A 20,524-nucleotide genomic window follows, 5' to 3' on the forward strand; every position below is an offset into this window, starting at 1 on the left:
AGCAAAACTATACTTGAATTAGAAAGTGTATGTCTGCGTACATATACATGTTCACTTATTTCCTGAAACAAATTAGTTGTCATGATTCTAGTGTTAGAATACGTGTTACATCATTCAACACTCTGTATTTATTGAAGAGGATAAGCAATCTATGTTTTAAATTAAGTGCTTTAAAAAGAAAGTGCTTTTCATAGAAGACTATGTATCTGAATCTTTCAACAGTGCATTTGTCCAGCTTTCTGTCCAAATGGGAACTGTGGGGACTCTGGGACATGCTGGCCTAAGGTGGTTAACAGGAATGAGGACATCTACTAGTCTCGATGGAGGAATCCAGGTAAAAAAAGGGAAAGAGCTCAAAGTCTTCTTGAACACTCCAGAAGAATCTATGGAGATAATAAATTTCAGGTAAGATTAAGCAAGAACATCTTCCTAAAATAGTGACCGTGGTAACTTTCTTGAAGCAGAACTTAACTAGCTGACGCACTAAGGGCAGAAACATATTGTGTCAGAAAACAACTTGTTTCAGTCTGACTTACAGTCCAAATCTGCCACTCACAAGAAAAGGAAGGGGAGATTATTCTGTGCATTTTACTTTGTTTTACCATGAAAACATACATTCAAATCAAAGCCTTATGATAAAGGGTGTAAATGAATTTTTCATACTCCCCTGTATACAAACCTGTATTGTGCTGTATTTGAACAAAAGCCTGACTGTAGAGTTGATTAGGTGTTGCATTAACTCTCTTGCTCTCATCAAGTTCAGAGAACATGTTTAGTTTAGTGAAGTTCTGGAAGAACTGCAAGACTAGAATGAAACTGATAGCCATACATAGCCAAAAGGGGAAAAAAGTATGTGGAAGCCAGGAAGTGAGTGGGGTTGCAATAAGCTGACCATACCAAGTTACTCAGAACAGAGGAATCTAATACTAACTGTGAGGAACTGCAGAAGAATGTCAGGATAGGGACAGATTAAACATGGAAACTGTGGAGAAAAATCCATGTGAATTAGTGGAAATGTAGACTGACCTTAGCAGAACTTAATCTTTCTTGTTTTTTCCATGTGGGAGAAGATGGCATGTAACTGAGAATTTTGTTTAAATATTGTAAATATTGCTGTAACTTTAGCATAATGGTTTTTAAATGACTGTTTGAAATTTTTGGTTGTAGCTCTAAACTCTACTTCACAACAGTGGATGAGACAGAAGATGTTTTCCAAAACCACGCAGAAACCAGATCTTGTACTAGGGAGGAAGGTGAGTCTAGCTATTATGTTTGTTTTAGAAAGGTTGATTATTCTGAAGTGTCCACAACAGATCATTTCATTCAGTAAAATATCTTTTTTTACTTATTAGTTCTAAACAGCCTTCAGTGCAGTGTTCACTTGCATGTTTTCTCTGTTTGTCATTCTAACCGAATGTTCAATTGTTGTCTTCCACCAGTGTCTCAGGTTGTTGGCTGGCAGCTGTGTTCTGAAATGTCATATCCCGACCCAGCCAGCGGTTTGGTTTTCCCACTTACTGGACCTTTGAGAGTGGCTGTCACATTAACTAAGCAAGACAGAGGCCTGCAGCAGTATGTTCTGGAAGCTGCATATCACTATATTCCTCAGGTACCCTTATGGCACTCTTTACTTTGGCTTTAGTTTTCATTTATTGTGCTGATGAAAGAATGGTATATCTCAGTACTGTATATTCAACCTAACTGACTTTCAAGATCTACATTATTATTGTTATTATTGTTATTATTATTTCTATTTGCATTATAGTGGGAAAATATGGTGAAAACAGATACCTGATGCTGATAGTAGGTACATACTACTTCTGTATATAAAACAGCACACACGAACATTAAGTCGTTTGGTTACATAAGACTGATAGAGCTGTAAGCAAAGACCAAGGATTTTTAATTGGTACCCAGTGCTAGACAACCTGGCCTCACTTTGATGACTTGTTTCTCTTTGTGACAAACAACTTCAACCCCCAAATCATTCATTTACATTAAACACCTGGTTTAAAAGTAGAAGTTAGGCTCCAGTGAATCCACTGCAGAAGGTTGTCAGTTGTTTTAATACGTTCATTTGGGCAAACCTGGGGAAGGAATGATTTTCAGCTTCTTCAGGGGACAGTAAGAATTTATGGCTTTTTCTAAAGTGATAATATAGGTGTTCAATGTGGGCAGTGGCTGGAGTCTTGTCTTTCATCACAGCTCAAGTACGCTGCTGGGCTTGGGCTAATTCTTTTTACCAGGAGACAATTTGGGCTTTGGCTGTACTCACACACTGCTCTGTATCTCTAAGTGAGATAAGAGCAATAAGCAGAGTAGCTTCCCCATCATGATTTTATTTTTCTGACTTTAACAAAAGCAGGAAAAGGAACAGGCATTTTCCTCTGCCAGAGAATCTGACGTCTCTATGCAGGGCAAGGCCAAAACTCTCAACCAAGGCACCCACTGCAGGGTCATGGTGCTGTGTGCCATATCCTTCAGCCAAATCAGAGTCACTTAGGCCTGAGCTGTAGAGCTTAAATTTATAACTGCAAGTGTGGTCTGATTTTCCATACATTTTGGCAGGATTCCACATAATTTCAGGAGGTCAGTATGCTGTGAAATTCAAGGTGTTCAGACACTGTTTCCCAAGATGAGCACTGAGTAGGGAATGGAAAATACAGCCTGGGAAAAACAGAGATTTTGTCCTAAAAATCTTGAGAAGCAGATAGGTCAAAAATTATTGTAGCAGGGAAGGTGGCTGTGGTCATGGGCTGTAACTCAGTGTGAGAGATGTTTTTGTAAATGCTGTGCCAATTGCAAATGGGGTTATCCTTTCTACCTTTCTTTCAGGAGGATTCATGGATCCCAAATGAAGCTGTCTTTCACTTCTTCATTGGGACTCCGAAGTCAGACTTGAAAAGGGATCTTGGTGTTGACCTAAATTTTAGTGTCCCGCAGAAGAAATTCAGAATCCAATTTATACAACCTAAGAAAAAAGTCGAGATTGATGGTGGGTTTTTCAACCAAGAGCCAGATCATCATATAATGCCAGTTAGGAGAACTTCATTAGAATTAACAGAGAAACATCAATATGTTTCAGTCGGTAATCTAATGCTAACACTACATTACTGTGTGGTAGCCATTCCGTTTGTGTCTTTAGGTAACACCCATTCCCAGTGGGTTTTGCATCCTGGCTAAGGCTATTTTTGCACAGTCAGAGGGCTCAGTACCCAAACCCACATTAGAGAGGAAAATGCTTACCAGTATAGATGAAGTTAAGGCTAGGAAATACAGTGGATTGTTCTGTAATCTTTTACATAGGCTGAACTCACCTTAGTATTCCTGAATTTTAGCTTTCTGTATTCTGTTAGTTATGATACAATATTACTTGTTGGAAAATCGGTTTAAGTACTGACTATGATATTGCTGTGCATTATATTAAAAAGTAACATTTCAGTCACAGTGTAACATAGAAAACAAAATTAACAAACGCATAGATTAAATAGACTGATAAATATATGGTAATAATATAGGCAACATATTTCAGTTTCTTTGACATGCTGGTCAAGGGATGCTTTGTTTTAATGTATTCTGCTATATCACATACTTAGAATTTGTCCATCCAGATTTTTTTTTGATCCTGGTTATTTTCAAAAAGCATATTTACCTAACACTGTGCAAAGCTTTGCATGCATGGTGATCTGAAACATCTTCACAGCACAGCACCGCTTACAAGCTTTAGCAGAGGCCTAAAGTACAGAAATCTCTTCCAGAACTAAGCTGGTTCGTTGAAGACAGTTTTATTACCTCTTCTCAATTAGTATTCTCAGAATGTCCCTTCAAAATTAGATGTCTGTTCTGAGGATACTTCAATGCCTTTGCAAACTCTGTTCCTAACTTTTTTTCCTTTGCTCTGGTATTTATTATGTTTTTACCCTGTGAATATATTGTTTACAACAATGGCAGTGATCATTTTGAGTATGGTTTTATTTAGCATTGCTGAACACTGTATGTCTAGAAAAAGTGAACAGTTTTCTTTTTCTCCAAGGGAGAATTGAGTTTTCCAAAAATTCACAAATTGGACACCTGGAGCTGATAGTAGATGACCGAGATGTGTATTACATTAAGGTATGTTTTCAGGTCATGAGCTCTTATACTAGAATGAATACTTAAAAGCACAGAAAAGAAAGACAATGAAAAACACATATATTGAAAAATAGTTTCGTGAGCAATCCATCAGAGAAATTACCAGTTCTCTTTATTACATATTTTTGAGATAGACTCAGTGCTAAATTGCTGCATTTCAAAAGCTTTTAAGGCATGGCTTCTGCCAATAATCTAAAGCAATTTTGTTCCCATTTGGTTGTACTCAAACCTTTGGGTTGCTGCCAGTGTTAAGTTGGTAGAGAAGACCAAATTGACTCCTGTAGGCTTTGACTCATTATGTGCGTATGTAGTCACACAGTTTTTCAGGTCTGTGTTCTGACCATGCCTAAAGACTCTGAGTTAAGCCCAGACTAATTTCGTCACTTCTGTGGACTTTATATGTGTAAGAATCTCTTAAGATACTGGTCTTTATATCACAAAAATTGTTTCTTTTTAAAAAGCACTGGGGAGAAAGCAAGAAATGCCAATATTTGAACTCTGAAATAAAAAACTCCCACTTGCAATTTTGTTTGCTTTGTCACTGAAACTCTACTGACATTTTTGTTTATATTCCAGGACCTGAACAATTTTTTCATTATGCAATTGATACCCATAGCAGGATGTCTTATGTGGGCTTCCAGAGTCAGTCGGCTTCAAACACTTTGCATTTTCCTACAGAGCGCATGTTATTTAACAGGGTTGTGTTTTTTTTTTCTAGAGTAATATTTCAACAAGGACATTTTGGAGATTTCTCACGAACCCAAACATTAACTAGCATTGCAGATTGTTGGATTTGCATCCAGTCCAACCTAAACGTAGTTACCTCTGTGAGACTGCCAATATTTTTAGTAACACCATATTATTTTTTGGCCCAGTATTCAAACATTCTTAGTGATTTCAGTCACTGCTGAAGCCAGCAGGAGGTGAAGGAGATAGCATCTCAGACCACTGTGATTATTGTATAGCTGGCAAAACAAATCCATCCTTCCTCCCCATTATTTACTAACAGCAAGTTTTATGGTTTGCAGGGGTGCTTGGGAGGTTGTTTGGTGTATGGAAAAAAAAATATCTCTCCCTCATCTCTTCTCATTTCTGAAATGCTCGAGTCTATACTATTGCTTTCTCAAAACTTTATCAGTTTTCAGGGTTAAGTGGCTTGGGTTTTGGTTTTTTATTTGTTCGTTTTTTGTAGGGAATGACAGATTTGCAGATGCTGAGTGGAGAGCAGAGATACATGACCCAACTGGAGGTAAAGCTGATAAAGCAGAGCAGTCCTGTCATTCTGTCAGGAAACATCACTAAACAGCTTGGCAAGAAGATAGCTTTTTCAGTATCCCTGAGTAATTTATTGAAGGATGCTGCATTTCTTTCAGGTTAGAGGACAATAAATGTTTGCCATATAAATGTAAGTTCTGGAGACCTTGTATATTAGGGTTGCCTGGTTTTGGACACGTATTTCTAAAGTTCCTTTCAAATCAGTAAGACTGCTTTTCAAAATGATTAGTCTTGATAACTTAGCAGTAATATGTGTTCCAGAATAAAAGGAATTATAAAATAAATTGGTTTTTAAGTCTGTTTTTAATTACTGTTGAAGAGGGTGAAAGAAATAAGATGTAAGGAATCACTTAACAAAAACAACACCAAAACAATAACAGCTCTTAAAAGACTTTCTGTTTTTCACTTTGTTAGTACAAAATAGTGCAGAGATACATATGTATCTAACTGTCTCTTAAGACCTGTTGTTCTAAAAATCTTGAAATACACTAAGAGGAAGATGTAAGTGAAAGTATCAGAAAGAGGGTTCTACAATTTGTATAACATCAATTCATTACAAGGTAAATTAATACAGTGGAATAAACCAGTAATTAAGGCTAAGGCTCTTATTTTTTCTGTAGTGTTTCTCACTGTAGTCTCCATGGGGCAAAGACGTGGAAATGCCATACGATTACGCAATATTTTCAAATAAAACTAACTTTTAAGGAATGCAGAATGTCAGTTTGGGTTTTGGGAGGTCATCTTTTGGTGGAATCACCATCCTTAGCTTTCACATGGCTTGTCACTGCCTGCATGTAAAAACGGTTCTGGTTTGATTTCAAGCTCTTATCCCCTGAGAATTAGGCTGCACCAGTTCTTCTGTTGCAAACCCACAGCTTTGCTTTGACTTAATATCCAAGTAAATATCCTCGTGTTAGGCGTTAGTTAATTAAAAGATTTGTCTGTTAGAATTTAATCCTTTTAGAAGCACCTTTGGCTGGATGCATTTCACTAAAGTTCAAGCAGTATCTACAGCCTGTATATGTAATTGGGGAAAGAGAATGAACATCCAGTTCTGTCTTTGTGTTGACCAGCCGCAGTATGGGCCGTACATCCTGGGGTTCCTCAGTTAGGCAGGATCAGACAATACATTTGTGTTTTTCCCGCTGTTGTATTCCATTTACTAGCTGAAGTCATTTCATGTTCTACTACTGCATGATCACTTCTATTCTTTTTGTAGCACTTCTGGAGAAAAAGGTTGATGATAAACTGAGGCAATACTCATTGGAGGGGGAGACTTACCTGCCAGGTGTGCTTGGAGTTCATGTCCTTGGCCTTCTCCAGCAGCGTGAGGGCTTGTGGTCTCATGGTTTGAGGATAAAATATGGACTCCTAGGTACAGTGAAAAAGCGGGCAAGTAAAAGCATTCTCTTTGTCTCATTTTTCTGCAAGTTATTTACCTGTATGATTAGGACACTTAATAAGAAAGATTTCAGTTGATTTTTAAACTGTGATCTGAGTTGTGTGATGAGTTTCTCTTTTCAGTTGGATAAACTTTACTGTGAGTCTACATATAAACAACAATTAATATTTTTAATGTGCTTTTCACAAGGATGTCTAACATTTGATTAAAAATCACTTTTTCAATGGAAATTGCTCTTAATTAAGTTGTGTTCTCAGATGTTTATACAAAATGAATGCTTGCATACATACACTTCAAAGCATGAGGCACTATTTACAGGAAACAGTTGGCTGTGTTCTCCTGGCTGCAGTGTATGAACTGTGCATTAATTTTACTGAACAAAGCAGGTGAACGTCAGCACAATTGTATTGAGATACTGAATACTTGGAGTAGCTATTCATGATAAGCATTATAGGGTGATGTATATGTGAAGGATGTTGCATATTCAGAGTATGTAGCAATATGAGTAGTAAAGTTTCCTTAAACCTACACAGGTATGACCCCATGATTTTGCTAAAAATGGCTTGCTGATGATGTTTTATATACACAAACAGAAACATACCCAAACACTTAAACAGTGTTAGAAGATGTCTAGCTATAGCTGTGCAATTATGAAGTTATGTACCTAGTACTTAAGTTTGGCAACTGTTCCTCCTGACGTGGTCAGCTAGTGATTCCTTGTAGAAGTACTGGGATTAAAAAATGAAGATGTAATGTCAAGGTGTTGAGAGCTGAGTGGGAACAGAAAATCATCAAATACTGTGAGACCCCAAGAAAGCTGCCAAGGTTGATCATGCTTAGTTTGTAGTGCTTTTACTTCACCCAAGTAAAACTCCATTTAAGTAATAAATTTCATTACTGTTTTTATTGATTTATTTATTGCTTCTGAAGAAAGGAATGAAACAACATGGAAATATGGTAAACAACTAAGGAGAGCCTTTGCTTTTCTTAAACAAAATTGGCCTAAATCATTGCATCATTTCTATTCCATTGTTAATACAAACCAGCTGTGTCCAATTGTCTGAACTTAGAAACATCTTAAATATTAATAAAGTATGAAGTAAACGAATGCCCAAACTCTTACGTGTAAAGCCTGTAACATGGCTGTTCCTAGGATTTTCATTTGTAGTATAGCTTGTGGAAAAAAAAAGTTGCAATGCCTAATGCACTTTATCCAAAGTTTTACAAATAGTTTTGCATATACAGCATGTCTGTAGTCAGAAGTGCAAAGCTATTGATTGCTGATAGCTTGGGCATATGTGTAGCAGGAAAAGAAGTGTCAGAAACTGTGTTTTGACAACAACATTGTAGTCTCTAAAATGTGTCTAGATGTCAAGCAGCTAGTGAAGATAATCCTTGAGCTGAACTTGATGGGCATGCAGTTATACCAGTATTGGTACCGATCTTCACAACCTTTGGTCAGTACCTTTAGACTACAGAACATACTGCCAGATCTTGTACTTGAATTAAATATCTACTTACCTTTTCTTTTTACTGTGGTAGTGTTTTCGTGTTAATAGTTGTAAGTCACTTACACAGCAAACACAAACTCACTGTTCTTAAATGCAGGATCATTAAACCTGGCTTTCCTTTGTATTTGTAGGATAAATCAACAAGTATATACCTATAGAAATAGACAAATCTCACTTTAATATTTTTGAAAAATAGCAACCTTGAAGCCAGCACTAGATTTATACTATTAATATTTTGAAAGCTTACTTCTCATGTATTTGAATAGGTAACTTTGTGATTTAACTTGAACAGGAGAGGCAAAAAATCTTCATCATGAATGCAGTACACAGCAGAAGATTAAAGTGGAGACAGGTGCACACAGCATGTACAAACTTGATATTGGGCATGAATTCCACTGTATGCAGACTCCCACCTATAATCACAAGGTAGAGATACTGAGCAAAGCACTTATGGACTCGTGCACTGAGTCCCTTTGTGTCACTCGTGTGCTGAGGGGCTTAAACAGTCTTTTTCTTCTTGTTTCTCTTTGCTTTCTGTATAGACAAAGATATCTAGTTAATTGCTAATTGGTGTGGTCCATTATAGCTGTAAGTGATGGAACTCTCCAGTGGTGTAATTTTCAATCTATTAATTCACAAAACTTCTGCAGAATGAGATTTTTTTTTGTTGTATATAAAACAATAGTATTAATAAGTTTATGACCTATCTTGCTTTATCCTTCTTGTAACTTAAGTCAGGAACTCTTTGCTTATTCATCAGAAGATGTATTTCTGTAGAAGAAGGCATTTTACAATGTTTTGTATTAATTTTCTGATTCAGATTTGTATACTTTTTTAGAAATTGGATGACCCTCTCATGCACAGAGGCAGATCTGTTTAAAATGTCTTCATTTACAGACAGCACAAAGGTTAATTTAAAGGCAAATCACCACTCCTGGGTATTTGCTGCAGAACAGAGAGCTGGCTGAAAAATAAGCTTCTGAATTAAAGGGAAACGTGGCGTCCCTTCAGATTGGCATTTGGTTCAAGTTGGACAGAAGCCAGGAAACATTAGGATTGCCCATGAAGCAAGATCTCGCCTGGCTTTGCAGCTGCACGGTGAATCCATGTGGGCCAGCCCATCAGAGTACATGAGTCCAGTTACCGTAGCTGTTGAGAAAAGCAATTTGACTGGCAGCACGCAGACTACAAGTTTTGGGCTTTGTACACCGAATTTCTATCTTCTGAAGGAATAATTTTCTTTGGAAAATTTGCAGCCCTTTCTGCTTTAGTCTTGCTTGCTACTTGGGAGTATTTCTAGAGGCAGTTAACAGCAGTGAATAAATGAGAAAGCATGCTTTACAGGAACAAGGTGGTTTCTGTTCTTTAGGTTCACCTGAAACATGAAGCGAGTGCGTCTTGGCTTTCCTCCCAGGTGGAGGTGAGCTATGGGAAACACTGGGATGAAGTCAACAACAAGAAGAAATTGGTCATCAGCCAAGCATTCAAGAACAGTTCCAGTTCATCTCTAGTTAGCTATTTCATGGAGGTAATCATGATTGTTGAAGAGTAAGAACCTCACTTCAAATATTTAACAGAAAAAAAACTGAGAAAAAAGTTTGGATGAATTTATTTATTAAGACTTTTTTTTCTGTGTTATGTATTCATAATACAAGTCAGATATCCAGACCTAGTAAATTTGCATTAGGTAAGGTCTTAGCCCAGGCATGTGTAGATCACTGACATTTAAAATGAACGAGAGGAAGACATAAAATGGGTTTTTTAAATACTAAAAAAGTTTTGATGTAATGTGGTCTGAGTTTTTTGCGGAGTTTGTGCACATATGATCACAGAGATACATAAAGGTTGCTTTGCTTTAAACAATGTGGAAGGAGGGTGGGGGTTACAATAACTCAGAATATTACAGCACTTAGATGGAAGTTGGTATGGAATGCAGTAGCTGAACTAAGGTCAGACCTGTTCTTATTTTTCATATTTTTTTATTACAAATTGATTTCTACCCTGGATCAGTAAAAAGTTTTCCCATGCAGTAAAGTATAATTAAAAGCCTCAGAGTGGGTTTATCCTTCTTTTGAAGCACATTCTGTGGGCTACAAAAAGAAAGAAAATAATTACTTGTATTGGTATACCCTGTGATCTTTTGTTTTCTTCGTAGGAAGTTCTTACAGAAACTATATAGAAACTATTCCTGTCAATATTTGCGTTATTTCTTAGAAGTTGCAGGTCATCTTTGTTATTATCGTAGAACAGGTAACGGTTTTCTGAGGTGGGTTGTCAATGTTCTATTTTCATAGGGAGTACCTGTAGGCATAGAATTGATCTGTGACCCCAGCATAGACTGACCTAGAATTATGATCTATTTTTCCAACAAAGTAAATTCATTTAAAATTATTGGAAATTTTCCTTTTTGACTTTCCAATAGATGTAAGAAATGCATGTTAAAGAAATCCCAGTCTGTAACTGCTCGGCATGCATGAAAAGCTGTAAAGTGAGCAGCAAATGCACAGAGCAGCAGCACAAGCTGTGACCTTCCTGCTACTCTTTGTGTGTATGTTAGATCCTGGTGTTATTTAAATTTGCTTGTCTTCCAGTTTACCATGCAAGTCCTGGAAAAACAGGTGAATTATAGAACCCAGCTGCAGCACTTGCACAGCTCTCAGGTTTATTTGCAGAGCAGCACCAGCTTTGAGGTGCAGTATAATGACCATGTGCCATTTGTGGCTGGACTGCAGTGGAGAGACGCATCCAGAAGCGGCCTGAAGAAGTGGGAAGGTGAAGTACCACAAGCCATTTCCAGTCTGTGATTAGAAAAGCAGGCACTGAAAGTTGCTGCTGGAATTCTGTGAGGTAGTTTTGTGTGTGTGTGTAGCAGAATCATAGAAATATTGTTTGGAAGAGGCAGACCCTGGAGGTTTTCTAGCTCAGCCTCCTGCTTGAATCACGACTGTTCCTAACACTAGATCACATCTGCTGTGGCTTGGCTTAGCTGAGTTTTCAAAATCTCCAACATTCCACAGCTTAGCCGGCTAGCTTCTTCCAGCAGTTCCTTGGGCTCTCAAAGTGCAGTTGGTGGCCATTGTCCCTTGTATTCTCTGCCTTTTTTGGAGGGTTTGTGTTCCTCATTTTTGCTATTTACTTTCAGGGTAGCTGTAGGCAGCTGTTAGGTTCCCCTGTTCCTTTGCCAGACTAAACAAGCCCAACTCCCTCCCACCTCGCCACAGATCTTGTTGCTCTGGCCCTTCTGCTCTGGCCTTTCTGGTTTCTCACCATCCACCTTGATCTGGGGGCTCCAAAACCAGATCCAGTGTCGCAGACATAACCTCTCCTGTGCTGCAGAGGGAGATAACTTTGTCTGATGGCCATGATCCTCATGTAGACCAGTAACGTCCAGTTAGCTTTTAACTGAGAGAACTGACCAAGTGAACCATGTTTTTAAAAAATTCTTTACTGTAGAAAGTGATCAAGTTTGTTAGAGGAACATTAGAAAATGGGACACTGAGCAGAACTTTAATGGTGTATTTTAAGCTATACATTAAACAGCTGTGTATAAGTATGGATTTTTTTTAATATCCCTACAGGGAGCAGGCCTTTATAAGAAGAAGCTGTATTTTACATTGTTAGAGTTTTTTTCTAAAATAGGAGTTAAGTTACCAGTGGTATGCCAAAAATCAGTTTTCTGACATTTAGACCTTGAGATGGATTGAATGCCACTACCATTTTTGCTTTGGTGGATGAAGCAGTATAAGTCATGGCAATGATTGGCTCAGTGTGTAGATTTGCTGTTGAGATGTATTTTTTTCAAATCTAGTATACACCATATGTGCAAAAACTTGGATCTTTATTAATGCGAAACAACTGGCTTGATACAGTGAACTGAATTAATGGATGCTTTTCTGCTTGCTAAGGTGAACCAGACTAAGGTTAGATTAATTCTGAAGTTTTAAAAATTCGGAGATTACTTTGTGCCTGTCCTAAAATAATCATGAATTACTGAACTGTATCGCAATGAGTGAATGGTGCCATTTGATAAATAACTAGCAAAATTTCAAGAGTCTGCTAGTAACATGTCAGCAGCTTGTCAGAAACAAATATTCTGAGCTGTCTATAAACTGATTTCCAAAATAACCTACAAGTCTTTTTCAAAGCGTAAGTATTGCAGAGTTGAATTTCTGTGTTGGCATATGTCAGAACAGCTTTGATTAAGGCCATTATTGTAATTATGTGAATAGTGGTTACGGATTTACAGTTCAGGTAAAGATTTCACATTTTGTTGCAGATCATGCAGTAGAACCCTTTCCTGGTGCCATTTAGATACTGGGCTTCATAAATTTCCATTTATTAGCAAAACTCCCTATGTGTTAGACTCTGTAATATGTTGTGCTAGTGGAGGACATTAATTTCACTATATACCATCCAGAGATTTTGGCAATGGAAGATTAATAGATTGATAGTAGCATTTTAGCCTCATTCCAAAACCCCAGCATGTTATCAGCTTTCTTGCAGAGTCAGAATCTAGGTAGCTTGAAATCTCACTTTTCTGCCAGCTTTAATGTATGTTCCTTCCAGGTGGATTGAATATAGACACCCCATGGCTATATGTGTATGCAGCTCACAAACTGCATCAGCCTCAGCATTCTGCTTATTTATCAACTGTGGAGCTGACAACTGGAAAAGCTCTTTCCATTAAGAATCTCATAGTGGAACTATTTTATAGAGATCAAGACAATGAAAAGGAAGGGAAAGTTCACATTTACACACCAGCTACAACATACCTGCAGGTCAGTAAGGTGATGCTTCCTCTAGTGCATGGCTTTGATAGAGCTCTGTGATAGATACCCAACAGAACTGTCTGTTTTCTGTGCTTGATTGACAAGCTGTTCTTTTTGTGGGGCAGCCAAATCAGCACAGCCAGGTTCTCTTTATTAGCTTTGAAAAGGTGTTAGGGCCACCACCTCTGCGTCTGTTTGGAAGGGGAATCCATCGCTCCCTGCGCACAGCCCAAATACATGATGGCAGGGTTCTGCCTGGGGGTGTACAAATAATCATTACTACTTTAAAGATTTCTCTTCCTGTCCCCACCCCAATGACCTAACAGTTTCAGGAAGTGGGAAAATTGGATAATCATGTAAGAAATGTTTAGAACTTGTTCCTTAGTGACATGAAACAGCTGAGAGTGTTTTTCATTTTAAAAGTAGGAAGAACAATAGCCAAACTTGTAAGTTAAGAGCCCAGTGATTACAGCATTCACCTAAGTTTGACGCATTAGATTTCAAGGCATCCTCTGCCTGAGAAGAATGCAACTCTCCTCTTCCTGGAGAGTGTCCTGCTCAACAGGCTGTCATGTAGTTCGTGGCACTTGGCTGCCTCTTGATATGGTTTGTAAAAATTCTGCTTGAGTATTTGGAGCTTCATTAATATTAGAGTGCTGATCTTGCAGAAGACCTTTTGCCACTGAGGTGTTTTTGCTGAAACTCTTTATCCCACTATACCTCTACAAAATAAACAACTAAATCTACAGGTAGCTCTGCAATATCAGCAGATTCAGTAGGAGAAGTGGAGTACTGGATAGTTCAGTGGTTCAGATCAATCCTGAGAACTGAAAGGTTATTTCTTTTGTTACGACTTGGAGCGTTACTTGTCTCCCACAAACCTGAGAGAACTTTCAGTAGCAGGTTCTCAATGTGCAGTCTTCTGTCTTTTCTGTTGGAAATCTTTCACTTTCTGTAAAATGATTAAATATCCACTGGGTAGAATCAGTGTGCCCCTGATCTATGGGTTCTAAGCTTCCTCCTAATTTATTTTAGAATGTGCTATGCAATAGAGATTTAAAATTTATTTCATCACAGTTGTTGTGACATGATAAGCCTCTGTCATTATGCAAAGTGTAGATTTGTCTTAGAGAAGCTTAACTTCTTATCTGCCTCTGTATAAAAGAGGGCCTGGAATGCTTGCCTTTCTTTTAGAATCCACTGCAGTGGTCTACATCTTTAACTCAGGTTTATGTTTAAGATGTGCCTTTATTCTGAACTGCAGCTTTCCCTCATTAGATCACTGCTGTCTCAGGCACAGTGTGGGGGATTGTGAGAAACATTCTTGCATGAGAAAAAAACGTTCATTGACTATTTTCTTTTCAATATTTTTCTCTCTCCCTTGCTTGGAGAGGATCAAATAAATTTTTACATCTCTATGGCCATTCAGAATATTTTGATAATGGAAAAGCTGGCACGCTATTTCTAAGAGTTCCTGTAATGATAGTCTCCAAGAAAAAGCAATCATTTCACCTCTGTGCTGTGCTGCTGGCACTGTAGGATTTTGTCTGTCCTAACTCAGCCAGGCTAATGTGTTCATATTTGGGTTTTTTTCAGGCATCCACGTTTAATCATCTTGGGAGGAATGTTCTGCATAGCTATAGTGAACTGAAATCTCTGTGGAATCAGCTTGTGAAGAGTGAGATTCATTTTGAGAATAATGAAGGATCCAAATTTCTGTGCTTTAAGATAAAGAGTACAAAACAGGAATTTAACGTCACAGCCAGCTATCAGAATCTGGCAATGGTAAGAAAGAAATACAGATGCAATTTCTTTGACTCAGCACTGTTTCTCAGGTCTGTCACCTTCCCAAGAGATGTTATTGCTAGTGTTGAAATTTAAACACTTCTAGTGCTGCTTCCATTTCTGACTGTTTTGACAACTTGCAGTGTAAAACTAGGTTCAAAAAGAAAACAAACAGAAACTTGTGCAGTGTACTTTTGAGTACTTCTCACCTGTTTGGGAGACTACAGGCAAAGTCAGGGAGGACAAAAACAGGCTGCATGGCTAGAAAGAGCTGTAGGTATGATTACTTATATTTTGATGCAAATGTATGGCAGGTGTGGAAGATTCTGCTGTCTTGGAGAATCAAAATATCTTGCCTGCTAGTGAGCACAGTAGCAGTCTAGGTTTCTATGCTTTTTTAGCTTCTACATCCCTTCCAGTCTTAAAATCATTTTTGCTTCACTTGGTGTTTGTACCACAGGAAGGGGTAATCAGCAGTTTGTCCTCCAAATAGGACTTGCTCCTGTTGCAAGTAAGTTACATTCAAGTGATAACATTATAGAGCATTTGTTTTCTGCTGAACTCAGTTTTCTACTAATCCTATGTAAACAGAGATCAGGATTTAAACTGAAGCATCTGTGAAACAATAGCCTCCCTGGAGCCTGGTGAGCAACATGGTTTCTGTATTGATGTTTCTAATATGAATGCAGCAACCTGATACAACTGTCCTTTCCTCCTCTGGTCTCATGATTTGAGTGCAGCCTAAGAAGACAAACTTTTCTGTGAAGGCTGTATGGAGAGATTATAAAAGCCTGCCTATCGTGCTGCAGTTTGAAGGTCAGATAGAAGAGCTGAAGAAGGAGCAGATGCTCTATCAAAAACGTGGAACCCTCCATTTCAGGTTCAGTAGTCTTATCATTTTTGTCTCTGAAGAATGTTTAGGCCTAAATTCAATGTGCGTCTTGCTGCTCTTGTGAAACATTCTGGGCTTTATACAAAGTGGAAGTGCCACATGCACAAAGCCTGTGCCTCCTCCCCTCTGCCTCACTGAACTTGCTCAAGCACTCCGACTTTATAGGCTGCTTATTTGCATCCGTTAGCTTTTTCCATCTTTACTGTGAACAAAGTTGTCAAAGGCAACAGGCCACGTATGCTGCAGCAACACATTTGTTGGCAACTCTATTGGGGTGTTGCACCTTTCACCAGAATTTATGGTCTGTCCAATCCTGGAAGTGGTGAGAAGTTCCAAAATCCACATCTGATCCTCTGTGCCATCCAGATGCCATTTTTCCTAGACCTAAGGAATAATGTAGCCATTCTAAAGCCAGAGGTATTCCCTCTTAAAACACAGAACAAATGGTCTTGTTTACATTTTGGAACGTGTTTCCACTTCCTGATGAGAACGAGTTGCATTCCTTCTAGATACTGGCTATCCCTGACATTTTGCTCTTCATTACGCATTATCAAAACACAGCTTGAAGGCCTTGGTAAAAATATATGCTCAGACTGAAGACATCTGGATCATCTCTGGAGACATCTCAGCTTTCTCAAGGCGTATGAGGGTCAGCAGGAGTGCACAGGCTCCCTTAGGAGCTAAAAAAATATGAGGTGCCTTTTTGGTAATGGAAAAAATACATAAATGAAGAACAAAGAGCTGTACCAGATATAATGCATTTTTCGAAGACGTCCAGCTAAGTGAATGTGCAGAAATATTTAATAAACTCCATAAAACATTACACCGAAAGTAGCAAACTACTCCAAGAACATAGCTGAACATCTGTTGCATAGGATTCTTGGCATGCAGATATTGTTTCTACAGAAAGCATAGAATATGGCATAGGTGAGATTTTTCAAAGCTGCCATAAGCTTTCGGATACTGTCCCTATTTGAAATGGAATCTTGGCTATGCAGGTATATGAAGTGTACGTACTGGTTGTGCATGTCAGAATTTTAGAGTGTCATGCTCTCTCATGCTCTTCCAAGCCTTTCCTGAATCCAGGATGGAAATTCCTTATTAGAAATTCCAGTAAATGTGTATAGTTTATATGAAGTTATAATCACACTCTAGTCATTTCTTGGAGTTCCTGGTCCTATGTGTTTTGCTTCTGTACCTGATGCCCTGATGACATCTGCAACTGAAGATTTTGGAGTTCAAGTTGAACTCTGCAAGATTTCTTTTTGTGGTTGCCTATTAGGATCTTTTACACTTTGCTTATTTCTTGTTTTGTTCCAGGCATCCTTTTAAAGTGCCCATTCTGCAGAGCTTCCTTCTGCAGGAGACCTTTACCATTGATAAAAAGCTAAAGCTGTATTTATTGGAAACTAAAGTTTTGATAAATGGAGTGGAGGAAACAGTTCAAACTCTTACCCTTGGTTACCAACCTGAAAACCCCTATGTGAGTTACACAAGAATTTCCTTTAATCTGGCATACCAAAAAAGCCAGCATATGAATGATTTACTGCATATATCTTATGTTCCTTGCATTTCCTCTCCCACTTTTTTTAGATTTGTGCTGGCTTAACTCATCCTTATAACTACAGGTTGTTCCCTAAAGATCTTGAAATATGCTTTTTAACTCCAAGTCACCAAAATGTGAGTAAATTTCCCATTAAATTCAGTTAGAAGGAAAGATTCATTATTTACAGTTTGTTGGCTTTTCAGACCTAACTTGCTATAGGTCTTTAGTTCCTCACCATGTAAATGCTGCAACTAAAAAGTTCAGAAAGCAATTATATGGTTGGGGCCTCCCTAATACAATGTTTTGTATAATAATATATAATAATTTGTTGTATAGTAAAATATTATAATAACACTTAGTATAGTATTTTCAAAATACTACCATGCATGAATATTATTAATAATAATAATAAGTACCAGGAAGGAGTGTATTCCGGGTTCTCACCTAGGTGTATCTATTCATCTTTCTTACCAAATGCAGTTATTTTTTTCCTGCTTTGCTCATTTTTCATTCTGAGCCACAGTGTAATAGCTCACAACTCTTTCATTTTTCATAATATGAAGGGATGACTTCTCTCATCTTTCATAATATACAGGGTTAATATTCAATGCAATTCGCTTATTCACATTCTTAACACACAGGTGACGCATGAACTTGAGATTACCATGAAGGTTGATAAGGAAGATGTTCTCAGATGTCTAGGGAGACATCAGGACAAATCCAGTGAGGCAGATTTAAGATACCTTTTATACATCAATGTGACACATTCATTCCAGGTATTGATGGTTTTCATTTGTGACATTTTATTTTTTATGTCTTGGTGGCTGTTTTACTGTATAGTCTTTGGAATTGTAACTGGTTTATGCTTAAAAACTTCCTAGTTCAATAAAGTCTTGGCCCTGACAGGGACTCTAGGTATCCCAGCAGATGAAATCATAATCTGTATCAATGTCTTCTAAGAAATGCACTGACCTTTCATTTTCATATATTTTTACGGCATTTAATTTATTTTCTGTTGTCTTTGAGTCAAATTGCTAAAATTTTGTACACACACTTGGATATATGCATCCTTCTAAAACTTCAGACATCAAATGATATTATTAATAATACATGAGGCAACTGATGGGAATGCAGTGATGTTTACATTTTACTTCGTCAAATAGCTGGAGTTTCCACAAGCAATGGACCTAAGTGGGGAGCTGTTTTCCAGGCATACTAAAGTGGAGCACTTCGACTACGGTGTGAGCATAAAAGCCGTCATCAACAAGAACACGTCTTCACAGGTCAGTTCCCTGACCGTTGCAGTTTTGTTGCTTGGACTTGTGGCTTTTGCAGTTCATACACTCAGACTTGTGTTGAGTCGCTTGCTTGTCACATGCATTAGGAACGCACGTCAGCCTGGGAGCTGTGCTATAACTTGCTTTGCAACTGCTTTCAAGCATGGGAACACAAATATATGTGTATACTACAAATTTGGACAACTTGTGTGGAATGCAATGAGTGTAGTGGAGAGGTGTAACTTGTTGGGAAAGCAGTTAACTTTTTATGAGTAGAATTTGTTCTGGCTAGATGGCTACACGCAGTTGGAATAGGTGGCTTGTGTTTTGGTTGAAATTCAGAAAACTCTGAAAGTCAAGATAAATTGTATTTAAAATTCAAGATAGTTCATATTTTTTTGGTGAAAGCTCTAGCATGGTGACAGGCTTACATGCAAAATCAGGTGTCATCTGTAGCTTTATTTCCAATTCAAAAGGCTGTTTCTCTAGGATTAGCTTTATCCCATATGGTAGGTCGAGGTAAAAGACGGGGAGATCACTTACCCATTACCTTCATGGACAAAACAGACTCAACTTGGGCAGAATTAATTTATTGCCAAAGAAAAATAGAGTTAGATGGTGAGAAAGAAGATGAAAACTAAAAGCACCTTTCACCCCTCTGCTCCCCTCTCTTTTTTTTCCCAGACCCAACTTGTCTGCAGTCTTATTTTTCAAACTGGTGTTTCAGTATCCTTAATGTCTTGTTCTTTTCTCTATGTGTAGGCCCAGGCAGTGCTGAAGAGTTACGGTGAGAGCAACCTCAATGGTTCTCTGTACCTTCATTCCAACGGAAGGGATGTGCTGATGCTGGAGGTAGAAATGAACAATGAAAACAGGAAGAATGCCAGAGCTGTCGAGTTGAGGGCTTTCCTCCATCAGACAATCCTGACAGATCCAGAATTGATACAGTTCCAGCTCGTGGGCAAAATATTTCCATCAAGGTAGAGAAATCAGAATGTTGGTTACTAGAGGAGCTGAAGAGTGTTCTGTGATACATAGTTAAATGTAACTACTTTCATATAGCTGGCACAGAAGCCACTGAGCAAATGCCATTTCATGTGTTATCCCTGTTACTGAAATACTTTTACTCTTTACCTTTCATAAGTTGGTATAGTAAGTTATGTTAATGTGTTCTGGTGGCTTTCCTAGGACTTTTTATAGGGATAACTTGATTGAACAGGTGGTGCTGTTAGACTGGTTTTGGATCAGCCTTTTCTCCCCTTGTTTATCCTCTCAGAAGTAGGGAACTAATATTTACAAGCTGTGCCAGTGGAAGAGGGCACTTCCCAGTGTTTATGAGAAAGTTTTATTAAGCATTGTGGAAAGCTCTGAGGTGGCAGGGTCAGAAATAGAAATTTGACCCTCTCAAGTTTCAGCTGGCTCCTCCAGCTGATTTTTCAAATTTCACAAATACGTAAGTATTTGGCAGAGTTAAAGAAATTGGAAATTATTACAAGTTAGCTGGAGCTCATTAGATTTACTAATAAAAGAAAGAATAAGATAAAAGATTCAAGAAAGATATTCAATGTGTTTCTGCAGCTTACTTGCAGTTCTGGCCTTCCAGTAGTACATTCAGTTGTTTAAATACCAGGGTAGGCTGTAACAGAGCAATTTATTGCAGCTCACTTCACTTCACAGGAAGTAAAACAGAATGCTCAAAATTTCTGGAATGATGATTTATTTGGGATTTATTTTACAGGGAGAAAAGAGAGAAGAATAAAAAATGGACTGTTTCTGGGGAACTGCAGAAAAGATGCAGTCTGTACAGACTTCAGTCGCTCACTGATCAAATGAATCTTTCTTCCCTGAATTATGTAGTTCAACTGTTCCCATCAAGTGGATTTTCACTGAAGTTTTACTTGTCATCAGTGTTTCAAGAGGGTTCCAATTTCTAGGA

At 38.1% G+C, this 20,524-nt stretch overlaps 1 protein-coding gene across 2 annotated transcripts in view; it reads left to right on the top strand.

Moving 5' to 3' along the window:
- The window catches only part of LOC102084597 (uncharacterized), a 98,674-nt gene that overhangs the window by 37,763 nt on the left and 40,387 nt on the right, over positions 1 to 20,524 (top strand). For both annotated transcript variants that reach the window (XM_065030448.1, XM_065030449.1), the window contains 18 exons: positions 223 to 405; positions 1,168 to 1,253; positions 1,440 to 1,609; positions 2,836 to 2,995; positions 4,034 to 4,113; positions 5,324 to 5,504; positions 6,626 to 6,781; positions 8,612 to 8,745; positions 9,689 to 9,847; positions 10,911 to 11,091; positions 12,886 to 13,097; positions 14,685 to 14,873; positions 15,614 to 15,753; positions 17,086 to 17,248; positions 17,359 to 17,445; positions 17,953 to 18,087; positions 18,475 to 18,594; positions 19,351 to 19,568. In XM_065030448.1, the coding sequence (XP_064886520.1) occupies positions 223 to 405; positions 1,168 to 1,253; positions 1,440 to 1,609; positions 2,836 to 2,995; positions 4,034 to 4,113; positions 5,324 to 5,504; positions 6,626 to 6,781; positions 8,612 to 8,745; positions 9,689 to 9,847; positions 10,911 to 11,091; positions 12,886 to 13,097; positions 14,685 to 14,873; positions 15,614 to 15,753; positions 17,086 to 17,248; positions 17,359 to 17,445; positions 17,953 to 18,087; positions 18,475 to 18,594; positions 19,351 to 19,568 (2,754 nt within the window). The remainder of the gene's footprint in view (positions 1 to 222; positions 406 to 1,167; positions 1,254 to 1,439; positions 1,610 to 2,835; positions 2,996 to 4,033; positions 4,114 to 5,323; positions 5,505 to 6,625; positions 6,782 to 8,611; positions 8,746 to 9,688; positions 9,848 to 10,910; positions 11,092 to 12,885; positions 13,098 to 14,684; positions 14,874 to 15,613; positions 15,754 to 17,085; positions 17,249 to 17,358; positions 17,446 to 17,952; positions 18,088 to 18,474; positions 18,595 to 19,350; positions 19,569 to 20,524) is intronic.

This window comes from Columba livia, chromosome 15 (assembly GCF_036013475.1).
Source record: "Columba livia isolate bColLiv1 breed racing homer chromosome 15, bColLiv1.pat.W.v2, whole genome shotgun sequence".
NCBI classification, from domain to species: Eukaryota; Metazoa; Chordata; class Aves; order Columbiformes; family Columbidae; genus Columba; species Columba livia.